The sequence below is a fragment of the Taudactylus pleione genome, unplaced genomic scaffold, assembly GCF_031769625.1.
Source record: "Taudactylus pleione unplaced genomic scaffold, aTauple2 ptg000481l, whole genome shotgun sequence".
NCBI classification, from domain to species: domain Eukaryota; kingdom Metazoa; phylum Chordata; class Amphibia; order Anura; family Myobatrachidae; genus Taudactylus; species Taudactylus pleione.
In genome coordinates, this window is record NW_028284883.1 from 2,369,299 (window position 1) to 2,391,417 (window position 22,119).

The following is a 22,119-nucleotide window of genomic DNA, read 5'->3' on the forward strand; positions in this document are numbered from 1 at the left end:
GACGCTCGCTATAGCTGTGGGTGGTAACCCACAGCTATGCGAGCGTCCATGAGGCCGCTCCATTTTTAGGGAGGAGGGCTCTGATTCAGAGCGAGCGCTCTGGTCAGAGCGTTCGGCTCTGAATCAGGCCCATAGAGTGTAAGCTCCACTGGGGCAGGGACTGATGTGAGTGGCCAAATATTCTTTGCAAAGCGCTGCAGAATATATGTGCGCTATATAAATAACTGATAATAATAATATAAATCTTTATAGGCATTGGTTTCTACATATGCAATGCTATACAGAGTATCCTTTTATTATCATCTAATAGCCTTGACCTTAGGATTATATTTATAATTGCCAAACTATTTGTTGTAAAACATATTTCGCCACAGTGTTACCATGCCGCAGATCAGGATCCTGATCAATTCCTATTTCTGCAGCTAGTTTGCCATATTATATATGTGTTTTAAAATATATGTCTTAATTATTTTAGACCTGTTTATGAGAGTAATATGTGTCATTGTTTATGGTGAAATAAATTACCAATTTTTAACCTTATATATCATTGCTTATGTCCCAACATAAATATCAGAGCGCAGTGTTTATATTTTTTCCCGGCATTGCCCGGTTTGAAGACTGGACCCTGAACTACACCTGTAGCCTTTATTTGTTTACATTGTTCCCACCTATAGCCCCATTCCATTGATCCTGAAAAGGACCTTACTGTTTGCTAACATGCATGCAAACACTGGCATAACTAGTGTCGGTGTAAGGACAGCTGCTATAGTGCCTGAGCGGCCTCTAAGGCCCACCACTCCCCTTGCACCCAGTTATGCACGTAAGGTGGGCTGGTTCCGTCAGGACCATTGAGGGATCCAGGTTTTCAGCAGTGTGAATTTGGTGCTGGCCCACCAGCTGATTACAAATGTGAGACAGACATGGAGAGAAAGTGCCACCAGTCGCAAGGCAATCAGAGCTGGCGGACTGGCAGCCAATCAGCAATGGTGGCTCCTGATTGAAATTGCGCCGGCGCTGTCTGTCCATGTCTGCCACTGCCTGCTGATGCATCAGCTTTAATTAGTTGGCAGCTTGGCACCAAATCTATACTTCCTGGCTGCTGATGACACACAGGGGGAGGTGAGAGGCTCCTGGAGGGACACAGGGAGGTGAGTAGCTGGGGAGGCATAATGTGTAATGGGCATTACTGTGTGGCATAATGTTATATGGTGCATTACTGTGTGGCATAAAGTTTAAGGAGTACTACTATTGTGTAGAATAATGTGAGACACTACTACTATGTGGCATAATCTGTAAAGGGCATTACTGTGTAGTTTAAGGGGCATTACTGTGTGGCATAATGTATTATGGGCACTACTACTGCATGGTATAATGTGTATAAGTGGTACTACTGTGTGGTGTAACCAGAATGGGCTCTGTGTGCAATAACATGAATGGGCTTTGTGCAGGGGCACATATATTAATGGATTTAATATGAAGTTCAAATCTAGGCAAAAACCAATTCCTGGTCAAACTACACCACCATGCTAAATTTGGTGGAGCTAGATCCAAAACTCTGGCCATGCATAAAGGACAGACAGACACACTTTCTCACATATTATATAGACAACTAGCTGGAGTACACAACATTGCCCAGGATTTTAAGAATGTTTGTTAGCACATCATCCTCCAACAAACCTCTCCTTAGGCAGGCCTCACGAATAGTGTGACAAACTTCCCCATCAACAGTCCTAAGGTCTTCAAAGGAAGTAGGATCTGTAATGGTGAACAGCAAACTTCGGAGATAAAAGCATTAAAAATATGTCAGATGTACAGTGTAAACACGGCCAAGAGCTTCTGTTGCTCTGATACCAGGATGACCATCTACAGCGACTCCCTGTTTTCTGTGCATAAAAACTTTTCGAGAAGCATTCCATGTGTAATATTTTGGCAGCTCAAAGTACAGCAGGGTCCTTGCAAAGTCATCATTTTGACACATTAAGATCATAACAAAACATGACAACACAAAACGCTTGCTCCGAGGCCCTACCCATATGCCGTGAGGCCCCACAATGAGCGTACAGCAAAAATTTTGTTTTCTAATTAATTAAAAATTAACAGTAATTAATTTCAATTTTTATTTTTTTTAGTTGCCTCTGCCATGTTTTAATACGCTCGTATGTAAAATGTTACGATCTTCGCTTGTAAACTGTGGAGTTGTTTAGAAATACAGAAGGACAAATTTTTGCTTTTATATAGTAGAGAAGATAGAAAAGAAAAAATAGTAGATAAGCTAAATCCTTTTCTAATTCTGGACTTGACCTGTAGAGGGCAAAATGCTATGCAAAAATTGTGTTTTTTTAATTAACTAAAAATTAACATTAATTAATTTCGATTTAAAATTTGTTTAGTTGCCTCTGCCGTGTTTTAATATGCCTGTATGTAAAATGTCATGATCTTCACTTGTAAACTGTGGATTTATATAGTAGACGGTAACTAAAATAGTGTAATTCATATGTAGTGATGTGTGCAGGAAATTGTTATTACATGGGCCAGGTGTCTCCATACATTATTTGATTATTGCCTATTTCTGGATTTATACAGTTGCAGCTTTCAATGTAGTCGCTTTCAACTACTTTTAAATATTTTTTATATTTCTTAACAACATTTTTCTCAATGTGAAATATCAATACTTTGTGATTCACACTGTGCACCCTCAAATAGGCTTCAACAATTGTAGGCATTACACTGTTCTCGCCTTTTTATATCTGTTCTTGTAAGTGGCAAAGAGCCAGCTAGTGAGCAGGATACAAAGAATTCCATATTATGGCCATTTGGCTCAAGTCCATGTAAACACAGAGGCTGCAGTGTGATCAAATGCAACCTAGAATCCTGACACTAATAAACATGGAGCCACTCGGATGTGGGACAGTTTTTCTCACCGCTCTCCTTTCCCTTATAATATTTTATTTTATTTGGAATAATCTCTATAGGAGACCAAAGCTTCCCCCTGGTCCAACCCCACTTCCTCTGATTGGGAATCTGATGCAGGTCAGGAATGGAGAGATGGCAAAAACCCTGATGGAGGTCAGTCTGCTTTATTCATTTGTCGGCTTCTCGTCTGTTCACCGTACTGTTCAGTTTAGTTTTTAACTGTTTTCATCCCATGAATGTCAGATTGCAGGAAGTTTACACATATTGGGTATAGTTGGGCACAAGACCATTTTTTTTTTAGAAAATATGCACTTCATTATTCCATGTGCACACAAAAAAATGTGTAAGTAGTAGTCCCTATGTAAAGTCAGCTACATCTTAGACTTAAGCTGGGTACACATGTAAAGATTTTCTGTCCAACCATCCAACTAGTTGATTGGTTGGAATGAAAATCTGGTAACGTATTGGAGTAACTGATGATCAGCAATTTGCTCCTAAATGCCAGAAAACAGATGAAAATGGTCGTCAGACAAGTTTGTTAAATGTGTAATCTAACCAATTTGTTCAAACAACAGTTTTTGTCCATTTTCCGGCGTTTGGGAGCAAATTGCTGATTGTCATTTGCTTTCGTCCCTTACCAGATTTTCATTCCAACCAATCAACTAGTTGGATAGAAAATCTTTACGTGTGTACAGTATGCACCTAAACTTCTCAAAAAAATCTGCTACAGTACCAACACAAGGTTATAACAGACTGGCTTATTGACCTGCAGCTTGGGGTCCCCTTGTCTTAATATGATGCAGCTCTAGGCTGTTCTACAGGAGGAGTTGGGAGTGATATGACAGCAGTAATGATGTCAACATGTATCATGTTGTTATGAGAATGTTGATATGGTCATAATGCTCATGTTTATGGAATGGGTGTTTTGTGCTTACATGCTAGAGACCAGTCAATCCTGTGGCGGAAGCTGCTTTAGATTTGTGAGGTACAGTAACCTTCCTCACTATGGAATTAGTACACTGTAATATAGTAAAATCAAGCACTATACCTTTGTATTGATGTAAATAACACAATTGATGCATATATAAAAAATGAAATGCTTTTATTGCTAAACTTATAGCACTATGGAAACTCACATTAGCAGAAGGTCTGGAATCGTAAGTCTGAAATCCATTGCTTCCAGCGAAATACAGCCACTCAATCAGCTGCAAGGTTATCAGAACCATTTATTAAAAATCACCCCCCCCCACACACCCTTATTCACCATTTTATTGTCCACTAAAATCATGGGGAGACCGTCTTCTTTTTTCCAGCTTTGCAATTTTTGATGAAAATATAAATAAAATCCTATTATCCTATTGGTGATGCTTTGTGCTCCACCAGGAGATTATTGTCAATATCAGGACCTACTGCTTGTCATTAAGTAATCGTAGAATGAAACCCTTAAATAATATTATATACTTATTTAATTTACTTGTCTTCAGAATTTATTTTTCGGATAGACATTTAGGGGTATATTTACTAAAGTGCGGGTTTTTACGTGTGGAGATGTTGCCCATAGCAACAAATCAGATACTATTTATCATTTATCTAGCACCTTCTAGAAGATAGTAACCAGAATCTGATTGGTTTCTATGGGCAACACCTCCACTTCTATAAACTGCACTGTAGTAAATATACCCCTAAAGATACATACACACACAATGGCCCTCATTCAGAGCCGTACGCTCTGAGCAGAGCGCACGCTCTGAATGAGGGCAGCCCTCCATAAAAATGGAGCGTCCTCCTGGACGCGCGTATAGCTGTGGGTCACCACCCACAGCCTATACGAGCGTGCAGTTTGATGGCCGCGATGGTCGTGACCATCGCAACCATCGAAACTGCGAGCCGGAGCCTGCGGTTGAGGTTTTCAACCGCAAGCTCCGGAGTGATTTTGGCTCTATCAGAGCCAAAATCACTCCCAATGACATCACTAGTGATGTCAGTGGGCCGGCTTCTGACGGGAGGCGTTCCCATGGGAACGCCCCCGTCAGGGAGGCACGCCCCCGGCACGCCCACCAAAGGGGGCTTGCTGTCAATCAACATCGACAGCACGCCCCCTTTGATCAGACACAACGAGCGAAGGACTTTCCTTCGCTCGTCGCGTCTGGCGCATGCGCACGACGGAGCTCCCTCCGTCGTGCGCATGCTCAGTGCAGGACATCGACCCACTTGCGAGCGGACAGCCGCTCGCGAGTGGGTCTGAATCAGGGCCAATGATTTTTTTGAACGATTATCGTTGAACAATATCGTTTAACGATAATCGTTTAAAAAAATCGTTCACTTTCGTAGTCAAATGATGAACGCTTATCGTTCATGCGCGTTCACGTTTATAGTTTGTAGTTCAGTCAGACTTGTCAACTGAACGATTTTCATTAAGGGAATATGCAAAAATCGTTTGTAGTTCATAAAATCGTTCATAAAATCGTTGGTAACAAAATCGTTGTGTGTGTATGCAGCTTTATACTTTGGTAGACAATTATAATATGGTACACAACTGTATGTTATAAAAAAAAACACTAAAGCTGCATACACACACAACAATTTTGTTACCAACGATTTTATGAACGATTTCTATGAACGATTTTCTGTCAGATTATCTGTCAGATTTTTTAAAGTGTAATGAACGATTTTTATGAACTACAAACGATTTTTGCATATTCCCTTAATGAAAATCGTTCAGTTGACAAGTCTGACTGAACTACAAACGTGAACGAGCATGAACAATAATCGTTCATCATTTGACTCAGAAAGTGAACGATTTTTTCAAATGATTATCGTTAAATGATATCGTTTAACAATAATCGTTTAAAAAAATCGTTGTGTGTGTATGCAGCTTAAGATTGTAGTGTTTTCCAATGTGATTCTCTTCTATATTTAATAGTACAGGTATATGGGGGAATATGTAATAGGGTGCGAGCTGCAGCCGCTGCGGAAACTCCTGTGAGTCTTTCTGTATTTTTAAAGTGGCAATCATTTAAAGGCAATAGCAAACATTATTATCTGTTTTTAATACAAGTATTTTTATTGTACTGGCCTGATTTGTGCTGATACTGTGATTGTTTCTATTTGGTTATTATTGAAATCACTACTTTTATACTATCATTGGTGCAGTATTTGGAGATGTTGTTCATACAGCTTCGGTAGCCTAGCTCAGTTCTAATTATTCAGGCTGGAGGTGCTCCCAAGAATCAATGAAAATATTCAGTATGTTTTGTATTTTTTGGCCAAAGCCATAAAAATAAATAAATAAGATTATTTTTGTGGGGCACACTTTTTTAAATAATGTAACATAGAATAATGAATATATATTAAAATATAACCTTTATTTGTTTCTTCTCATAAAATAATGGGGTACCCTACCTAGAGTGTATAGAGACAAATGATTCTAGCAAACCCCTGGCGTGTCATCAGGATGTGAGAAAAATTCAATAATAGATTCAAGATATATCTAAATATTGACAATTAAGAATCAGGTAATAGGTGAATCCATACTAACTGGAGATTTGACCTATGTCAAAATATTAACAGTAAAGCATCAAGTAATGGGTCATATTTCTCTTGTGGTGAAAATATGAAACATAATAAAACTTTGAGATCCAACCAAATTTCCACTTATGTTTATCTTGGAATCAGGCCCAAAGGTGTCGATCGCTGGAGAGAGAAAAATCTTCACTAAGTAAATTTGTTCTCATTCTAAAAAAGTGAAAACCAGGGATTAAGTAGTGAAAACACTTAACTTTTGTTTTGTATTCTCTAAAAAACTCCAAAACATTTATAAAATGCTGTATAGACATATGTTTTATAATTGGGTGCATTTAAATTCAGATTGTTTGGGCTAAATGTAATAGCGTACACGTTATAAAAAAGTAAAAGTTTAGCATTAACTAACAATTTTGTACAACTCACACATGTAATTTGCTGCAAAAGCATGTAAACTGGCATATTTTTCAAATTTTCACTACTCGCATGGTGCAAATTTACATCCAGATGTTTTCCCATGGAATTGTAAAAATAAAGAAAAAAAATTACGTGCGGTCCCCCCTCCCAAAAGCAAAAGCAGCACCAGGCTCTGTGAGCCTGTCCTCATTGTGAAAATATGGGAGAAAAAAGTCATTTCTGTACCCTGTATTTTCATCAACCAGCACTAAGCTCTGTTAGCCGGTCCTGGTTGTGGAAATATGGGGAACAAAATAAGTAGGGGTCTCCCATATTATCCACAACCAGCATCAGGCTCTTACTAGAGAGGGTGTAATGCTGCAGCCGGGGGAGATGCTTTGCGGGGTCCCTTAGCAAAAGCATTCATCATCCCACACTAGTCAGCCAAGGCCAATGATTCCTCCGGAAGTGGGGGCCCCCCCAATAAAGGTCCTCCCTCCCAAGTATACAGTAATACATGGACCCCTGTATTTTCATAGCCATTACCGGCTCACAGAGTTCTAGTTATGCTTCTGGGCGGGACCCCATATAATGTTTTATTTTTATTTTAACACTTTCATTGCTTTTTAAACACAAAAGCCTTCACGGATCTCATTGATCTGTGAAGGCTTCGGTGAAACTCGCAACCTATAATGAAACTTGCATGTTTTCTCCAAGAAAAACTTGCACTCACTAGTATTTATTACACACTCACACCCTCCAACTCGCACTCTATTACATTGTGCTAGTTTCAGTACGTTTTGCTTCATACTTGCTGCGAGATGATGTTACTTCGTACTGGTCATTAACTCAGTTTGCTATGTAAAACTTTACCTGCATGTAATATTGCTTAACATTATAATCTCTTTTACATACTGTAGCTGGGTAAGCAGTATGGCTCAGTCTACACCTTTTACTTTGGGCCCCACCCTGTGGTTGTATTCTGTGGTTACGAATCTGTGAAAGAAGCTCTGGTAGATCACGGAGATGACTTTATAGGGCGTGGAAGACAGCCCACAGTGGACAGAGTCTTCCAAGGATACGGTAAATGAAACTATGTTATTATTCCACATTTTCTTAGACACACAAAAAACTCCTTTTTTAATTACATGTACTGTACTAGAAATATATTATGATCATGTGGATGGGTCATGTTAAGAGAAGAGGTGCAGTGTCCTATATCTGTATAGCGTGTAGTAGAACTGTATGCGTCTGGCATGCACATGCGCGAGCCTCACCGAGTGACTGCAGTTCAGTCACTATGGGGCTCGCTACAAGATGGGGTGGCTGTCGATGGTGAGTGACAGCTTGCCCCGTTTTGTATGCAGGTAGGGGGGGTGGCTGCACAAACATAGGTGTTCCCTTAGGAACGCCTGCCGTTTGTGGGAGGACCTACCGACATCACTACTGATGTCAGTAGTGGACTTCCTGCTCTATTACAGCAGGAAGTCCACTCGGCCTTGCGGTAGCAAAGACCCTACCACAGGGTCTTGTCGCAAGGCCGATGGTCGCGATAATCACGACAGTCTCCAGGCAGTTCGCACAAGCTGTGGGAGGTCTCCCACAGCTTTGCGAGCAGCAAAAGAAAAAAAAAATGCCCACAGACCCAGCGAGCTGCCAGCGGCAGCGAGCGGGTCTGAATCGGGCCATAGTGTCCTATGTCTGTATACAGTGTAATATAACTGTATTATGGTATTTACCAGTGGTCTGGTCATGTTGGGAGTTGTGGTGTTCTATGTCTGTATAGAGTTTAATAGAATTGTACTGTATTTTGATCATAGCCAGTGATCAGGTCATGTTTGGGAGTATAGTGCCCAATGCGTGTATAGAGGTAAGGACAACTTGTTTGATTGTAAGTAGTTGCAATACTGTGTGCGACATACTATTTCCTTTTTTAGGATATAGCAGCATTTTAGCTATATACCATTGTATAAATTGTTATATTATTATACAGTACATGACATTTTTACAAAAAAAAGTGTGATAAAATTGCATTATGTTCACATCAAAATATATCAGAGTCTAGTATTTTAGAAATGTCTTATCAAATGGCATACTTTAATGTGCCTGCACCAGTAAATATAAATAGCAAGTAGCTGGTGACCTGATTTTAATCTAAACGTCAACTCTGGGTCGTATTCAATTGCCGGCGAAAAGTCAGAATCTGCAAAAAAGTATCACCGATTGCGACTTTTCACCAGGCGGAAAAGTATCACAGTATTCAATTGCAAACACTTTTGCGTATTCGAAAACGTAATGCAATGTAATAGGCAAAAAAGATTCGCCAATGAATAGGTGTCGGAAAAGAGTGCAAAATCACTATTTTGGGGTGCAAAGGAGGGGAAACCACTCAGCACCCTTGGGACAGCCCCTAAAGGATAACTGCGTAAAAAAAAAAAAAAAAAAAATAGAGGAGACCCCAAAAAACTAGTTAGAAAAAGGGGGCAAAAACGTGCAAAGTGGGGGTAGAAACTTAAATACTAGCGAAATAGACTTTAGGGGGGTCTGCAAGTAGAGGGTGAGGAGTTTTTTTGATTGCAGAAGGTGCGTTTTTTTAATTTTTTTAATCTTTATTTCAGCAACTTTAAACCATGTTTGCACCCATTTTCAAGTTCCCCAAATTTGACAGGACTACTTATTCTCCAAAAAAACATTGTTTAATACTATTCTTCAAAACTTGTGCAAATACGTTAATTAGAGGCAATTGACAGGACTTAAGTACCCCAAATAGCTTCAGTAGGGCTATTCGGGGACATCTATATTGATTCCCAATGTTAGTGCATCATTTGGGGGGTGTCAGACTGATTTCCCCATTTCTGACAGCACTTTTGTGTTTTGTCAGGACAGTTTTCTAAAACGTGCGAAGTTAGTGAAAAGTGCGACATGGGAAAAAGTACAGCGGGTGCAAAACTAATTGAATACGGCCCTCTGTGTGACCTAGTGCAAGTTTGTCTTCAGGTGCTACAGACAGCTACAGTTAAGTAAGTTAAGTATAAGCTTTATTGTTCAGGAAAACTGCCCCTAAATATTATGCACAACATAACACATTATATTACATATATAACACACAAAGCAAAATCCTGCAACATGGGTCATTGTCGCACACTTTGAAAGATTGCACTTCCCATGTGTCCATATATTAAACCACTTGTTCTCCTTTATCTCCAAATTGATATTTATGCTTTAACTATACAATTGCCAACATTAAGGTTATTCTGTACTGGAAGAGGAACAGTGACAAACTTAATAACAAACTAATTATGTTTTCCAGGGTTAATGGCCAGTGAGGGAAATCGCTGGAAACAGCTTAGACGCTTTTCTCTCTCAACACTGAGACACTTTGGTTTAGGAAAGAGGAGCATCCACGAGAGGATCAAGGAAGAGTGTAGCTCTCTGGTGCAGGAGCTCCGAGCTTATAATGGTAAGTTAGTCTATGAACTGTACTGTAAATGTAGCTGTATACTCACCTTGGGGTCTATTCACTAAGCCTTGGAGAGAGATAAAGTGGAGAAAGAGAAGTCCCAGCCAATCAGTTCCTAACTGTCACTTTCAGGCTGTGTTTGAAAAATGACAGTTAGGAGCTGATTGGCTGGGACTTATCTTTCTCCACTTTATCTCTTTCCAAGGCTTAGAAGAATAGACCCCAATGTGCTATGTGCCAACCCCTTTTTGCTGCAATTAGCCAAAGAGGGGAAGATTCATGCTAGAGTTAAACTGGCCATACACGCTACAACTTTAGGGGCGATCCACCAGATAACCACAGATCGCCCCGATAATTGTAGCGTGTGTGCGGCCGACAGAGGGTTAAATATTGCTTGGTCGGGCATGCCAGATAGTCCAGCATGCCCGTCCGATGCGATGTTTATGGGGTAACATGTCGGCCGCATCGGGAAGTGTATGCCCAGCCGCGGCCGACATACCAACATTTCCTGTGTTCCTTTCCATGGAAGGAACACAGGAAATGTCTCCTCACCCGGTGGCGGAGCGCGGATGTCGGACTGATACACTGTGAGAAATCTCACAGTGTATGCCATGGACATCTGCGGCTGGCAGGTTGCCAGATAAAATGTCTGTCGGTCTGACAGACATTTTATCTGGACGTGTATGCCCAGCTTTAGCGATATATGATCAGATGTGATACACAACAACCAATTATGTGATGTCTGCTCTGATTAATTCCAATCAGATGTCACTCTCTGATATTCTGAACCCTCCCTGATAGGGTAGTGGGTTCTACTGTATGTATTAAGCCTTGGAGAGAAATAAAATTAAACCACAGAAAAAAAAGGGATATTCCCTCCAGCACACTGCAGCAATATATTTATTTATAGAAAGATACAATTGTGAGAGATAAAGCACCAACCAACCAGCTCCTAACTGTAATTAGCCTGTAAAGTGACATTTATGAGATGATTCGTTGATGCTTTATCTCTCACAGTTTTATCTCTCTCCAAGCTTTATTAAATCTCCCCCAAAGTACCAAGCAATCAGCTACTAACTATCCCTTAACAGGCTGTGTTTGAAAAATGACAGTTAGGAGCTGATCTGTTGGTACTTTATCTCCATACCCTTTAGCTCTCTCCAAGGCTTAATACATAGACCCCATAGTCATCATGTGGGGGAAAGCTGAGGCGGGAACAAACAATAGTTGTTTTCTGGCATACAGTACATCAGCTTAACGAAAATAACATTTTCAATGCTGTAAAGATCAACGGTTGGGCTCTGCACTTTGTCTCCCAGTATGATTCTTACTGGCTTATGGGCCCTAATTGTGAGTGACACACAATTCTGATAATGAGCGATTCATTGGCAACTACCAACGTCTCCTATGGCACATGTATTACACAGAAAGCACAGATGTGATTGAGACACAGGGTATCAGAAATATTTTGGAAAAGTGCAGGGTGTTCCTGGGAGATGAATTGGAGGTTACTATTAATGAGCACAAAAAAAGGTCCATCTCATGGATACCTTATGGGAATGTCACAGGGTGAGTCAGTGAAAGCAGCTGCATGTACAGATGCACAGCCGCTGACATAGGAAGCCACACTCAGACAGAGGAAGTGCACCTAACATAGATCTGGTGCAAATTCAGATGGTGTGACTGATGGTGGCATGTAAAGATGCACCAACGATATTACAGCATCTATAGATGCTCAAAGTGGGCATCTCAGTCCTTGCACATTCATGCGCTCACATGAACACAAGGGAGGGGCTTTGTAGCAGCATTTGCATAATGTCGCAGACGCATGGCCGCCAAAAGATGCAGCTACATCTGACTCAACATCAGACACTAAAAGTCTGTAGGGAGTTGGTAAGATTGAGGAGGATGAGGAAGAATGAAGGTGGAAAGAAGGAGGTGAGTAATTGTGGAAGGTAGAAACAAAGCAATTGGTTGGATAGGACATAGAGGAAGATAAGAGAAAGAGATAGGACATAGAGGAAGATAAGAGCAAGGGAGACAGGGGAGACAAACAGCAGCAGAGAGGATAGGATAGCTTAGGAAACATAATTAGGAAGGCTAAAGGAAAGGGATCTTGATGAACTGGGTTTTCTCTCCTACCTATTATTACACAACCTATAGATTCTTGTCTAGATCCTGGAATGCTGGGGTGTATTTTAAATATGTATATATACATTAAATATGGAAAGCCAAGCAATAATGGAACACAGGGTCTCATTCAGACCCGCTCGAAAGTGCTTGAGTGCGCGCAAGTGGATCGATGTTGGGCAAGCCCCGGAGTGAGAGAGAAATTCTCTACAAAAGGGGCGGCTGTTGATGGTGATCGACAGCTAGCCCCGTTTTGTAGGTGGGGCGGGGGGGGCTACACAAATAGAGGCATTCCTGATGGAACGCCTGCTGTTTAGGGGCAGCCCCACTGACATCACAAGTGATGTCAGTGGTGAGCTTCCGGCTCTATTAGAGCCGTAAGCTCACTGGGGCTTGCAGCAGACGAGACCCTACCACAATGGTCTCGTCGCAAGCAACGATGGTCGCGATGGTCTTGACCATTGTGACCATCATCCTGGCCGCTCGTTAAAGCTGTGGGTGGTAACCCACAGCCTAGCGAGCGACCAGGAGGCCGGATCATTTTTTAGATACGGCCGCCTTCATTCAGAGCGAGCGCTCGCATTTTGCGAGCGCCTCTGAATGAGGTCCACAGTACATAACAGAAATCATGTAGTGTACTGTAGTGTATAATATATACTTTCAATGGACTTTCAAAAGGGCAGCCCAAACCCTTTCATTTTGAAAAAGAAAATAGCAGCTCAATAATGCCCACATTACAGTACAGTACTCTTCCCAAAATATCCCTTACTGTCTCCGATATATCACTGCATACAGTAATACTCAAACTCTCGCATGCTTCAAAAAAGCCCAAAAGTCTTCAGAACCCCACTAGCCACAATATGTAGTAACCTGCACTCCAACTCTCACAGAATGTATCTATATTCATTCAGATTCCCACAAGCCCCCAGATCCCTAATGTACTCCAAAATAACCCAAATGCCACTTAGACTTCCACACATACCAACTACACAACTACAGATGCCCCTTACATGCCCATCAAACCTCCCAAGCTTTGCCATCAGACCTCTCCTCGTACCCTTTTCATGCCATAAGACCTCTCCACATGCCACTAAAATTTCTTTGCAGGATATTTCCTTTGAAAATGTGATTAATTTTACCAGTTTTAAAAAAAAAAGAGTCTTTAAAAATTATTGTTTTGGCTCCATAAACAGTGGGTAATTTAATTTTCATTTACATTCCAATCACATAAACATTTGTCAGCTTCATGGCTACCTCCTGGGCCATCTCGGTGACCTACTCTCACTCCTGTCTCTTTGCCTTTTTCACCATATTAGATCTCTCCCAGTTGCCACACCGCATACTGTATGTTTTATAACATATCCCCCTCCTTATGCCACTTCACCTGAGCTGTTATAAGCTTTTAATGCAAGTGCAGTATTCAACATTGCTATTATTATGGCTTGTTAGTCTCATCTGAGCAATATTCATGTAGTCAGAAATAAATGGCACATTCACATAACATCATAGGAGATTTGCCTTTGCTAATAGTGATAACTAAAGCAAAAATATATTTTTGATTACCTAGATATAAGTGAAAAATTTTATCGATATTCATAATTTGTCACATTTTGTTATGGGGACCCAACTTATTTCATAGATTGAAATGCAGTAAATTAGACCACTATATACACAAATGTGTCCTGTTTCATCTTTGCTGTGTACACATCAAATTGTGCCACTTGTGGCACGAGGAGTGCGACCACGAGCGGATACGTGCACTGCTTTCGCACCAGCGCTTCCTTAGCAATGCATGGTGCGATCGCAGTGCACACCATAGCATACCGTAGTGTATGCTGCTGCGGGTAATCACGTGGCGCGTTGCGTGAGCACGTTTGTAGCGTGATCGCCAAAGGTGTAGCAAGTGTAGAATAACTGTTACCATTGCAGTGTGGTACTGACCAATTAGTTGTCTGAAGCATTATGAGAAAACAGCAAACTAAGGGCCTGATTCAGAGACGCTCGTAAGCAGCCGCTTCTTCGTTCCGACTGATGTTAACCCAACTGCACATGCGTACGGATCGTTATACGCATGCGTGAACCAGTCAGTGCGGTCGAAATTCATGTGCTCGCAAAATAGCGAATGCCTGATAATTTGAGTGACAGGAGTAGGCGTATGTGGGTGGTAACAGGGGAAGGTGCTTGAAAATGGGGAGTGGAGATCCATACGCAGGTGTGCTTAAAGGTCAAAAAGGGCGTTTTATGGGTGTGCATAATTAAAACAGCAGCGTCATTGGCCACGTCACTGGGTTATTTTATAGCCAGAACTGCTCGCAAGATTGTGGTAGCAAAAACCAACCCCAAGAATAGCGAGCAGTTCATACCCTGGTCGATGTACTCGATTAATCTAATAAATAGCGGACATGACGTAGAATGCGAGCGGCCAGGGGGCGTATTTTTTAAAAAAACGACCGCAAGTTTTGACCGCTCGTTCAGACCTAGAGGCGTGAACAGACCGCAAAGAGCGAACGGTTGATTTGAATAGCCACCCCTAATTGCGTCCGGCTCTGAATCAGGCCCTAACTCAATAGTAACTAAGGCAGAAGTAGAGGTTACCACAGTATTTGTTGAGAAGGGCCATTATTCCTGGCCAGGGCAACTATGAGATCTCTAAGGGCATGGTAATGGGGGCATGGTCAAGTGTGTGGCATGGACACATCTAATTGGCAATACCAGGCTCTTTTAAGATCCAGGGTTAAGATCATTGGTGGTCAGAAGGCCCCCTTGTCAGTTCCGGCACAAATCATCAGCAGCCCTCATACTCCCCTGATGACAGCCCTGCTCTGGATAATGTAGCCTACCACTTCTCTAGGGAATAATGACATATCTGTTGACTGATTTATATCTTTATTATTATGGACGTTCTTATTAGGTCCTTATATTTTACTAGCATTTATTTAATAATGATCTTCCACTAACTGTTTATTTTATGTTGCAGAGATGGAGTTTGACCCAGCCATTCTCATTACTAAGGCTGTTTCCAATGTAATCTGCTCTGTTGTATTTGGGAGCCGCTTCCAGTATGATGATGCCAAGTTTCACAGAATGCTGAATATTTTTTATGAAACATTTGAGCTCATGAGTTCCACCTGGGGCCAGGTAAAGTAAAAAGAAATGATCAAACATATAACAGTTATTTAGAAAGCTTTCAATTAAATAACTTACCTTACAAATTAATATACAAAAAACTCTATCCTTATCTTTTCCAAAAAATCATAAATCCTTCATTCCCATTCCAGTACATACTATGGGTGGGATGTACTATGAGCAAAATGAGGACAAACCCCCGAAAATGCAGGTTTGACCACATTTTTCATATGTACAAGCTCCAGAATGCAATACATTCAAGAGCTTGGACCCGGTGGGTAATGCCACCTTTAGATGGCGTTACCCAATAGAAGCCGTTCCACATTCCTAACTGAGAGGAATCCAATCACATCCCTCCCTGCACCCCCGGCAGCATGCATCATTCTGCACATGTGCAAAAGGGTGTCGGAGGAACTTCTGGGTCATAAACTGGATGCAAAGCTTTAGTACATCCCGCCCTTTAAAATTCTCAGAAAGCAGCAATCATAGAAATACTAACTGGAGTTAAGATAACTTGGCTTGGTACTATGAGCCTCAAATAGAGCCATGTGATTGGGAATATAGATTGTAAGCTCCACTGGGCAGGGACAGATGTACATGAAAAAATATTTGGGGCAGCACAATAGTGCAATTATTAGCTTTCTTCCTCACAGCACAGAGATCTTGGGTATGATTAACACCAAGGTCCTATATGTGTGGAGTTGGAAGGTTCTCTCTGCGGGTTTCCTCCGGGTGTGCCGGTTTCTTCCCACAATCCAAAAACATATAAGAAGGTTAATTGTACTCTGGCAAAAAATTAACCCTAGTGTGTATATATGTGTGTGTATATGTGTCCATGTGATAGGGAATATAGGGTCAGATTCAGAGGTGGAAACTACTCATGCGTGGACAATTTGTTACAAATTTCACATTTGCAAAAATATGCAAATGCCAATTTAGGCATTCTCCTTGTGCAGTACCGTGCAATGGACTGAGTTAACCCTTTGATGCCCACTCTGCATAGCTGAGCAATGCTCAAGTCAGCTGGTGGATCCTACCACTTGAACATTGATGCAACATCAGCCAGAACATAATAACCTCAAGCAACCCCTATGTAGCGCAGAGACTTCCTTTGAACTTTTTTAAAATATGTCCACTGCGGTTGTATTGCTGAGAAGAGAACAGAGACATATGCTAAATAACACCCATGACACTCCAATAAAACACCCATAAGATGCCGTCTCTCATCCACTTTAGGTCACCTCCCAGTCTCCACCCTGAAATACCTATAAATTGCAAATGTAATCATAGCAATCCATACGCAACTGCATACGCCATCGCACACCTAAGTTAGCACGTGCACAATAAGGGGCATATTCAATTGGGTGCGAGTTTTAGCAAGGAAAAATCCTTGCGCCCAATTTGAATAACCACGGGTATGTGCACTCCCGATACCCGCAGTATCCAATTTAAAAAAAAGTGGTTGCAGGTTTTCAGAGCGTAAAATTTTAAAAAAAAAATTCTGCACTTACCTGACCCGGGGGTCTCTGGTGGACTCCTCGGCTCCCGGTGGCCTCCCCTCTATCTTCTCACTGGAGAGCTGGCTGCTGGGAGGCTCCAGGGGCTGGTGGGAGGGGAAAGGGCTGCTGGGAGATGTAGTTTTCCCAGCGCCAATTCCGGGGGGGCACACTTAACTTGGGGGGTACACATATACCGGGGGTCACACACACTCATGCACACACACACTCACTCATACACACTCACACACACTACATACTCACCTCTGCTGCAGGTGACTGTGTCCCGACACTGGATGCACAAGACAGCAGTTCAGAAGGTGAGTATTACTGACTAATTAAGCAAATTGGAAACTGACATGGAATTGAAGAACTACTTTTTCGTAAGTTGGAAGAACAGTACCATCAAACTCCTGAGGAGTACCGATAATAGAACAGTTAGCAGGTGGGGGAGTTGTTTTTTTTCTAGTGGAATCTGCCAGAGCCTTAACCGAATTCATCCTAATAATGGAACTCTTTGGAGGCTGTCTCTGGGAATCAGCCAGCCTCAGTGATACCTCCCCTCTCTAGGTTGCTGCTAGGCAACCAGACATATTCCTTGCTCTGATTGGTGGTTCTGCTATATTCTGCTACTTGGCAACAAACAGTACAAAAAAAAGTGCTGCCAGAGAACTTTACTGAGGTGTTCTGCGAGCATGCCTATAGGGCTAGGACTAAGATATTATACGATTTTGAAAAACTAAGCGGAAATCATCTCGAGTGATGCCACAATTTTTTTTCGATACTCGAAATCGATGCGGAAACTTTTTTTTTTTTTTTCAACTCACCCTAGTGAATGCACTGATGATGTTGGATGTAGTAGAGCAGTTTTTTTCTGCTACTACACATTTGTCTACTTTGCACCCTGTATGCATCCTGATTGTATCTGTACAGAGAATCTGATTCAGAGAGGGACATAGTAGAGCTGACATTTATGCAGTTGAGTGTTTTGCTCCTGTGCATGCGTGAAAAGCCCAGAAAACCCTTATTGCAAATGTGTGAAGCAATGTGAGTAATGCTGTTTGCAATTCCTTATGGTACCGCTAACACTTGAGAAGAGGCTTGTGATCCCTGCGTGTTTAGGCTAGAGACTGGAAAGTTCCCTAACGTGATCGCAAAAGGGGCCGTTTCATGGGCGTGTCAGAGGAGTGTCACGGGTGTGTCTGAGAATGCTGTTACATTTCCAATCACAAATCAAATGTATCAGAGGCCATGTTTAGTTAGATTAGAGGAGAATAGCTAGAGAACACCCAAGGCTACCACAAATGTCTATGGCGTGACCAATGTTGCTACGAGGTTGGAGTGTTTACAAATACACAGACCACACAACCTGAAAATGGGCATCTCACCTCTTGCACACTCCATTGTACCATTCTGCACAAAAGGAAGGCTGAGATTAGCATTTGGATATACCCGCAAGCAACCCCTATTGTGAAAGTAGCTGCATTACCAACCATCCCTGAATTGGGCCCAGAGCCACAGTTACAATTTTAGAAGCACACAGGGAGAAGTGTATTGGAAATGTAGTGGGCATTCCTGGGCACCGATTGGAAGTGCATGTATGGTGAAGGTCTGACTTATGGGAGTGTCACAGGCGTGTCAGTGAAAGTGGTTGCATTCACAGATGCTCAACCACTCACAAAGGAGGTCATATTCAGAAGTAGAAATTCCACCTATCATAAGAATGGTGTAAGTTTTGATGGTGCGACCGATGTTTATGTCCTTATGTTCTCTCCTTAGTAAACTTAGCCAGAGACTCTGTTTTAGTGCTTGATATGGTAATTAGTAATAATGCTGCTGCTCTGGGTACTAAGAATAACCATACAATATAACCATATCATAGCATAGCGAAGGTCTATCTCTCTTTTTTTACTTTCGTTTTTAAAAATAATATTTTTTCAAGCTGACTCCAATATTGATTTGCATTTATTAGTTTAAAATGCGAAGAAAATTCATGAGCAAATATTCTAGCACTTAAAGTGTCTGGTATCTGTGGTAGACCTAGGTGACCAATCTTATCTCCACAGGCTCCTGCAGCCTGTCAGTACCCACACTTCGATGGACAGCTCCAGCACTCCCTCCGTTAATGGCAGGGAGAATAGCAGCCTGTTTCTGTTGATAGGCTGCTTTGAATGTCATTCATGCCTAGGGTAATGACCCATTTAACAGATCTCCCTTCATACTCAGGCCCAAACCTCCAATGTAAGGAACAACCACGCCATGCTGACCTCTCTTCTTCAGATATTAGAGATGAATGGTTTGGTTTTCCCAGACAAAAAACACCCAAACTTAGGGATCCAAGTGTATAAGTATATTATTTTGGGGGTGGTCAGGGCACAGGTATCGAACACGCTACATATGTGTGGTATATATGTATTAACCGGTGATAGGTTTACTTATTTAGGTGAAGACTTCAACAATACCAATGTCTTTTTTTACCAGTGGAGCTCTCCTAGAGTCAGTATATCAAGTAGCTAGGGATAAGGATATTATTTTATAAAACTTAACTTTTATTATGATCTATCTTGGATCGAGCACAACTACTTACATACACATAACATGGGTATAGGCTGGGAGAACAAAATTGTCGAACCCTGCCTACCCAGACAAACATGAAAAAACAAACAAATAACGTTTAATATAAAATAATAAAATCTTCCAATTCAAACAACCTAAGATATATGTTGTCCAAATGTTTGGACACTCTTGTCTTATCACTATTCAGAGTCTGTCAATAACATACGGGTTCAACCACTCAGGTAAAATACCTCTATTGTAGTTAAGACTGACGAGTAGAGATAGACCTGTGTGTGTGATCACAAATAAGCTCCTCACAACAGTCATATGCGTCATCAAGAGACATAAACCACGATCACACTGTCACCTGGATTCAACAGTAATTGATCTATAAATTAGATTTATGATACTTGAGGTAACAACCTCTGTAGTAAAGTAATAGATCTGAAAAGCACCTGTGTGTACATGAACTGTTGATCTGCTTTTAATCACATGCCCGTCAGCAGAGGTGGTTAATGAGAGTCACCTACTTCAATACAGGTGTTATATAAGTTTCCCTGCATCTGCTGTCAGCCCCTGGAGATTGAGGCTGATGAGAGTACAGAAAGAAAAGTACATAAAAGAAAGATGAACAGGTTTAAGACAGGTGCCCTTGTTCACAGGTGCCCTTGTTCTCAGTTCCTAGGTTGTTATAATATGGGTGAAAATATTTAAATAATTACAAAATTATATACATATATATTTAGGCAATTTCTTCAATAAATAATCTGTTGCTCGCTGTATATGTAAACATGTTAAATTTAAACAGTTGCTGCAGCTGTTCTGTTTAAACCGATATAATCCTTATTACTCACCTTCGGCAGTAGATAGGTAACAAAATAAAGACAATTCCTTTGAGAGAGAGATACTATTAAATATGGTTACAATTGTTCAGTCTTAAGTGTCATCATACATAGGGCCTGTTTCAGACCCGCTCGCGAGCGCTGAGCGCTCGCAAGTGGGTCGATGTTGCCCAAGTGAGCATGCACACGAGGGAGCCGGCTCCGTCGTGCGCATGCGCGAGACCCGAATAACGACGGCCTAGCCGTCATTATGGGTCTCGCACCAAAGGGGGGCGTGCTGTCGAGGGTCTCGTCGCAAGCCCGATGGTCGCGATGGTCTTGACCATCGCGACCATCATTTTGGCCGCTCACTATAGCTGTGGGTGGTCACCCACAGCTATGCAAGCTGCCAGGAGGCCGCTCCAAAAAGGAGAAGGGACGGCCTTGATTCAGAGCAAGCACTCTGTCAGAGCGTCCGGCTCTGAATCAGGGCCATAGTTCTCTCTAATTTATACATACAGTGAAGAGGAAATAAGAAAGCCTCTGTTCTATGCAATCCAGTAAAGTTTCTGATGCATGTGTAACCCTCAGATTGTAGCACTCTTATGCAGATATGGGGGAATGATTCCCTTGGTGAAGATAATCTTCACTATCTGCTGAATGCTGCAGGGAAATTAGAATTACAGTTACCAGTTATAATGAGTATATAATCTGCCTGGAGATCGGTTTGGCTGCTGCTTCTCATTGTGGAATGTAGGCCCCATTACCCACAGCTTCTAAGCAGATGCAGAGTAGTATCATCAAATCATATACTATAATTAATAATTCCTTATCGACTTCAACTAGGCTGCTATGCTGTCTTGAATCCTGAGGCCTGTGATTTGCTTTACACTTTAAAAATCTCATTTGAATTTTGAATGCTTGTTTTTGAATAGTGTTTTTCATGTCTCATATTTGTTTTTTTTATTTTAGTACTGTAATCAATCAAACAAATACTCAATCAAACAATCAATCCTTTTCCTGGCTTTCACTAATTACTCCACCTTCAATTACATGTGCTGGCCACAGGCCTCTGATCTAGTTTTTGATTAATGAAAACATTATATAGCATCATATAGTTTAAATTAAACTACCACCCTGTCTGCCACTGCAGTTCCACTATGTTTCATAAATGTGGCATTTTTTTTTTTTTTAAACTGTCAATACTGTGAGGTGGTCAAAATTGACTGGAAATTAATATTCTCAATGCTAATAATACTGTAGGAACAAAAACAGGTCCAACTTACATGATTTTAGCTGTTTTAATCAATTTTAAAGTAAGATACAACAAGCCAACACAGAAAAGAACCAAAACATTTGAGGATGGTTTTGCCAAAACAAAAACATGTGGTGTCCACGCACATCTCTACATTTAACACACCTGTGAACCAGCTAGCTGATCTGGCAATCATGGTTTGTTAGGGTTTCATAATGACCAGATTTGAGAAACACTGGCATAGTGTATCAGATAGTACATATATGCGGCTATAAAAGCCTGGATGCATTTTGTATGTATTAAACTTTACAATCATAGAGGCAGCATGGGGAAGGGACATTCTTTCCTACGCAAGGTCAATAAGGGAAATGTTACAGTTTGGAAAATTTTAGCTATCGTCTCCACTGTTATTTGCCATTGTATCTATTCATATCCCCTAGTAAC

The 22,119-nt window shown here is 41.3% G+C and overlaps 1 protein-coding gene across 1 annotated transcript in view; it reads left to right on the plus strand.

Moving 5' to 3' along the window:
• The first annotated feature begins 2,886 nt into the window (after nucleotides 1-2,886).
• Nucleotides 2,887-22,119, plus strand: part of LOC148502845 (cytochrome P450 2G1-like) — a 43,979-nt gene continuing 24,746 nt past the window's right edge. The window contains exons 1-4 of the mRNA XM_088449288.1: nucleotides 2,887-3,066; nucleotides 7,752-7,914; nucleotides 10,142-10,291; nucleotides 15,399-15,559. Coding sequence (XP_088305414.1) covers nucleotides 2,887-3,066; nucleotides 7,752-7,914; nucleotides 10,142-10,291; nucleotides 15,399-15,559 — 654 coding nt within the window. The remainder of the gene's footprint in view (nucleotides 3,067-7,751; nucleotides 7,915-10,141; nucleotides 10,292-15,398; nucleotides 15,560-22,119) is intronic.